This window comes from Acinonyx jubatus, chromosome B2, assembly GCF_027475565.1.
Source record: "Acinonyx jubatus isolate Ajub_Pintada_27869175 chromosome B2, VMU_Ajub_asm_v1.0, whole genome shotgun sequence".
NCBI lineage: Eukaryota > Metazoa > Chordata > Mammalia > Carnivora > Felidae > Acinonyx > Acinonyx jubatus.
Window position 1 is genome coordinate 53,426,405 of NC_069385.1, and position 3,490 is coordinate 53,429,894.

The following is a 3,490-nucleotide window of genomic DNA, read 5'->3' on the forward strand; positions in this document are numbered from 1 at the left end:
ATTATGATTACGTTTCCATGAACAAAGTCTTAGACATTCCATAAATTGTGACCTTTTAGTCAATATCGCAGAGATTTCAACCTCTTGCAAAGGAATGATTCACCAGAAGGAAACTTTAAATGTCCACGTAACTAAGTTTTGCTTACCTAATTTAAACACACCAGGACTTGTCTAGTTTTCTCATGTGGGTGGGGAGGTTGTTGGTAATGCTAAAATTTTTCTTTCAGGGATCTTGCAAATAAACTTGCATTTATATGACTATAGATATGGATATGGATTCTGATATGGCTACTTTTAAATTGCCCAATTTAAATTGTTTATGGTATATTTAAATTGTCCAATTAATTATGAAATTTTAAAAGTTAAGGCCTGTTCAAGAAAAATTTCAATTTACTTTAAGTGATTTATATCTTAGGTTGCTGAAAATGACGGCATCCCAGAAACATGGGCTTATCCATGGTCATGAAATTCTGCTTTTGTTTGGGTGAATGTTTTTTTTTTTACAAAGAAAACCATTTATGTATGTATTTTTATGTATACACTCACACACACCAAAAAAAACCAAATAAACAAAAAGCCCAGAATGGTCCTTAGGCATGTAGGAATTAAACACAAATTCTGGTTGAGTACCAACTATGAAGATTTCCCCCAGCATTAAGAAAAGGTGCTCTCTAATGCAGGGGAATAATATACCATGGTCTCAAATATTCTTTTCTGATAAAGGAAGCAACTATAGGAAGCTTTTATTTATTCAAAGTAACCAGTGCTAGAGATGCAAAAAATCCCTAACAACTCCCCCAAATGATATATCATTGAGCTTCATCTTCTAGACAAGAATGACAAGTTAATCTCTCTTCATAAAAAAGAATTACAATTTGGGGTGCCTGGGTGGCTCATAAAAAAGAATTACAATTTGGGGTGCCTGGATGGCTCATAAAAAAGAATTACAATTTGGGGTGCCTGGGTGGCTCAGTTGGTTAAGCGTGGACTCTTGATTTTGACTTGGGTCATGATCCCACGGTTCGTGAGATCAAGCCCTGCGTTGGGCTCTGCACTGATAGTGAGGGGCCTGCTTGGGATTCTCTCTCTGCTCTTCCCCCACTTGTTCTCTCTCTCTGTCTCAAAAGAAATGAACTTTAAAATAAAGAAAATGCAATTATAATTTGAAGACGCTTCATATTTGCCTCCTTTGCCAACGCCGACTCTGCCTCTTCTGAATTTTTCCATTTCATGAGAAATGTGAATTCTCCACTGCTGTCTGCAGCACCAATTATTTGTTCAGGATCAAGACCTCTGGCAAAGCCTGTTGGTTTATCAGCAGCATCTCTTTTCTTCTTGGATTTGCCATCATCAGATTCACTGTTGGATAAAGAGTCTTTTTTTGTACCGTCTTTTTCTTTACCAGCTTTTTGAGAATTAGGAAATGCTTCAATTAACTCTGGACAATCTAAATTTTCTTCAAGCTCCCAAGTATTGTCAACATCTGTAAATCCCTTCCACTTCAGGAAATACTCCATCTTCCCATTTACTACTTTCTCCACCACAAATTCTTCCGGCTCTGCCTCTTCTACTTTACTCTTTCCTTTCTGTTTCTTTCCCACTTTTTGCAATGTAGTTTTATTAGAGGCCATTTTTTATTGCAGGCGTTCAGGGCTATTTTTCACTGCCTCTAGGCTGCTTCAGGTCTCAGGTCTGCAGCGTCACTGGCCCTGTGCACCTCAAACTCCAGCCACATCCTTTCTTTTGGCCTTTTAAAGATATCATTTCATTATTTTTTGGCTTCCATTGTTTTTATTGAAAATTTGGCTGTCTTATTTTGTGCCCCTGAACAAAATGTGTTTTATTATTTTTTTATACTAACTTCATTTACAGTTTTTGTCTTTAGTTGTTTTTTACCTATTTTACAACGATGGGTCTAGTTGTAACTTCCTTTGTATGTATCTGTGCCTCTATGGCTTTTATCAGTTTTTAAATCCTTAGATTATTTGCTCTTCAAATATTGTTTATGCTACACACTCTCTCTCCTTTTCTTCTAGGACTCTAATTACACAAATGTCTACACCGAATCCCATATATCTCCCAGTCTTTCTTTTTGGTATTTCTTTTTTTTTTTTTTTAATTTTTTTTTTCAACGTTTATTTATTTTTGGGACAGAGAGAGACAGAGCATGAATGGGGGAGGGGCAGAGAGAGAGGGAGACACAGAATCGGAAACAGGCTCCAGGCTCTGAGCCATCAGCCCAGAGCCTGACGCGGGGCTCGAACTCCCAGACCGTGAGATCGTGACCTGGCTGAAGTCGGACACCTAACCGACTGCGCCACCCAGGCGCCCCACTTTTTGGTATTTCTTAAAAATCTTGTCCTGCTGTAATTGTAGTGAAGTCCACATATTTTTTTCTAGTCTATATTTAAGTTCATGAATCATCTCTTCAGTTGAGTCTAATCTGCTTTGAAATCTTTCCTCTGAGTTCTTAATTTCAATCCTAGAAGTTTTATTAGATTATTCTTAAAATATATTCAACATATCTGTTTAAATTACAACATTTTTTTTTCTTTTGGTTTTCAGTCATTTGTTCCTAGCTCCTGTTATGCCTGGTGTTGTTGTTATTGTTATCATCTATTTGTTTAATGCCAGACACCATATGAAAAATGTAGCAATAATTTGAGAGCCTGGATGATGTCATATTTCTCCGAAGAGGATTTGCTTTGCTTCTGGCAGGCAGCTAGCAAGGAGTATAACTTCTTAGTCTAATCGGAGATTGGTTTGATTCATATCTGAGTTACAGTCTCTGTGAGTGCTTGTCTATTTTCGGGCTAGCTTTATTACCAGGGTGTAGTCCCTCAAGGTTCCCAGCTGAAGACTGGGCTGTTTACCAGATCCCCTCCTTTTGGAAAGCTTTGAATCCCAATTTTTGTCTCCTTACCCCTGTAAGACTGCCAACAGTCCTGTTCAGCTGCTCAGCTTCTCTGTACTTAACTTATTCAGAATCATCAAATGTCTCTTGGGAGAAAGTAGCTGCATATATTAAGCTGCTCACCTCTCTTTATTTCCTTTTTCTCTAATACCTTAGACTCTCTCTTATATCTCTCCAATGCTTTCAAATAGATGTTTTTCACTTTTAATAAAATCTAGGGGTGCCTTGGTGGCTCAGTTGGTTAATCTTAAGTCCAACGTCAGCTCAGGTCATGATCTCCCGGTTTGTCAGTTCGAGCCTTGCATCAGGGTTTCTGTTGTCAGTGCAGAGCACACTTCAGATCCTCTGTCCCCCTCTCTCTGCGCCCCACCCCCCCCGCCCCGCAACTCGTGCTCTCTCTCTCAAAAATGAATAAACATTTAAAAACAAAATCTGGGTTTTTCTAGTTGTTCTCATGTGGAGCATTGATCTGATACAAGCTAGTCCATAATAACTAGAAGCAGAAGTCTTCCCCTAATGGGTTTATAACTAGTACTGTTCCATATTATCATCCTTGGTTCCTGTCCTTGAGGAAAT

The 3,490-nt window shown here is 38.3% G+C and overlaps 1 protein-coding gene across 2 annotated transcripts; it reads right to left on the bottom strand.

Annotated features, from left to right (window-relative positions):
* Positions 1 to 249: 249 nt before the first annotated feature.
* On the bottom strand, positions 250 to 3,285 carry LOC128315556 (chromobox protein homolog 3-like). Of its 2 annotated transcripts, XM_053222401.1 has the most exons (2): positions 1,482 to 3,285; positions 1,271 to 1,426 (listed from the first exon to the last, which is right to left on the bottom strand). In XM_053222401.1, the coding sequence occupies exons 1-2, from the start codon at positions 1,629 to 1,631 to the stop codon at positions 1,271 to 1,273; spliced, it is 306 nt and encodes a 101-aa protein (XP_053078376.1). In that variant the 5' UTR covers positions 1,632 to 3,285. The 2 variants fall into 2 exon arrangements, with proteins under 2 accessions (XP_053078375.1, XP_053078376.1); XM_053222400.1 differs by having other exon boundaries at positions 250 to 3,277.
* Positions 3,286 to 3,490: the final 205 nt, after the last annotated feature.

Coding starts and splice junctions, on each gene's coding strand:
- LOC128315556 (XM_053222400.1), bottom strand. CDS start 1,631: ATGGCCTCTAATAAAACTACATTGCAAAAAGTGGGAAAGAAACAGAAA.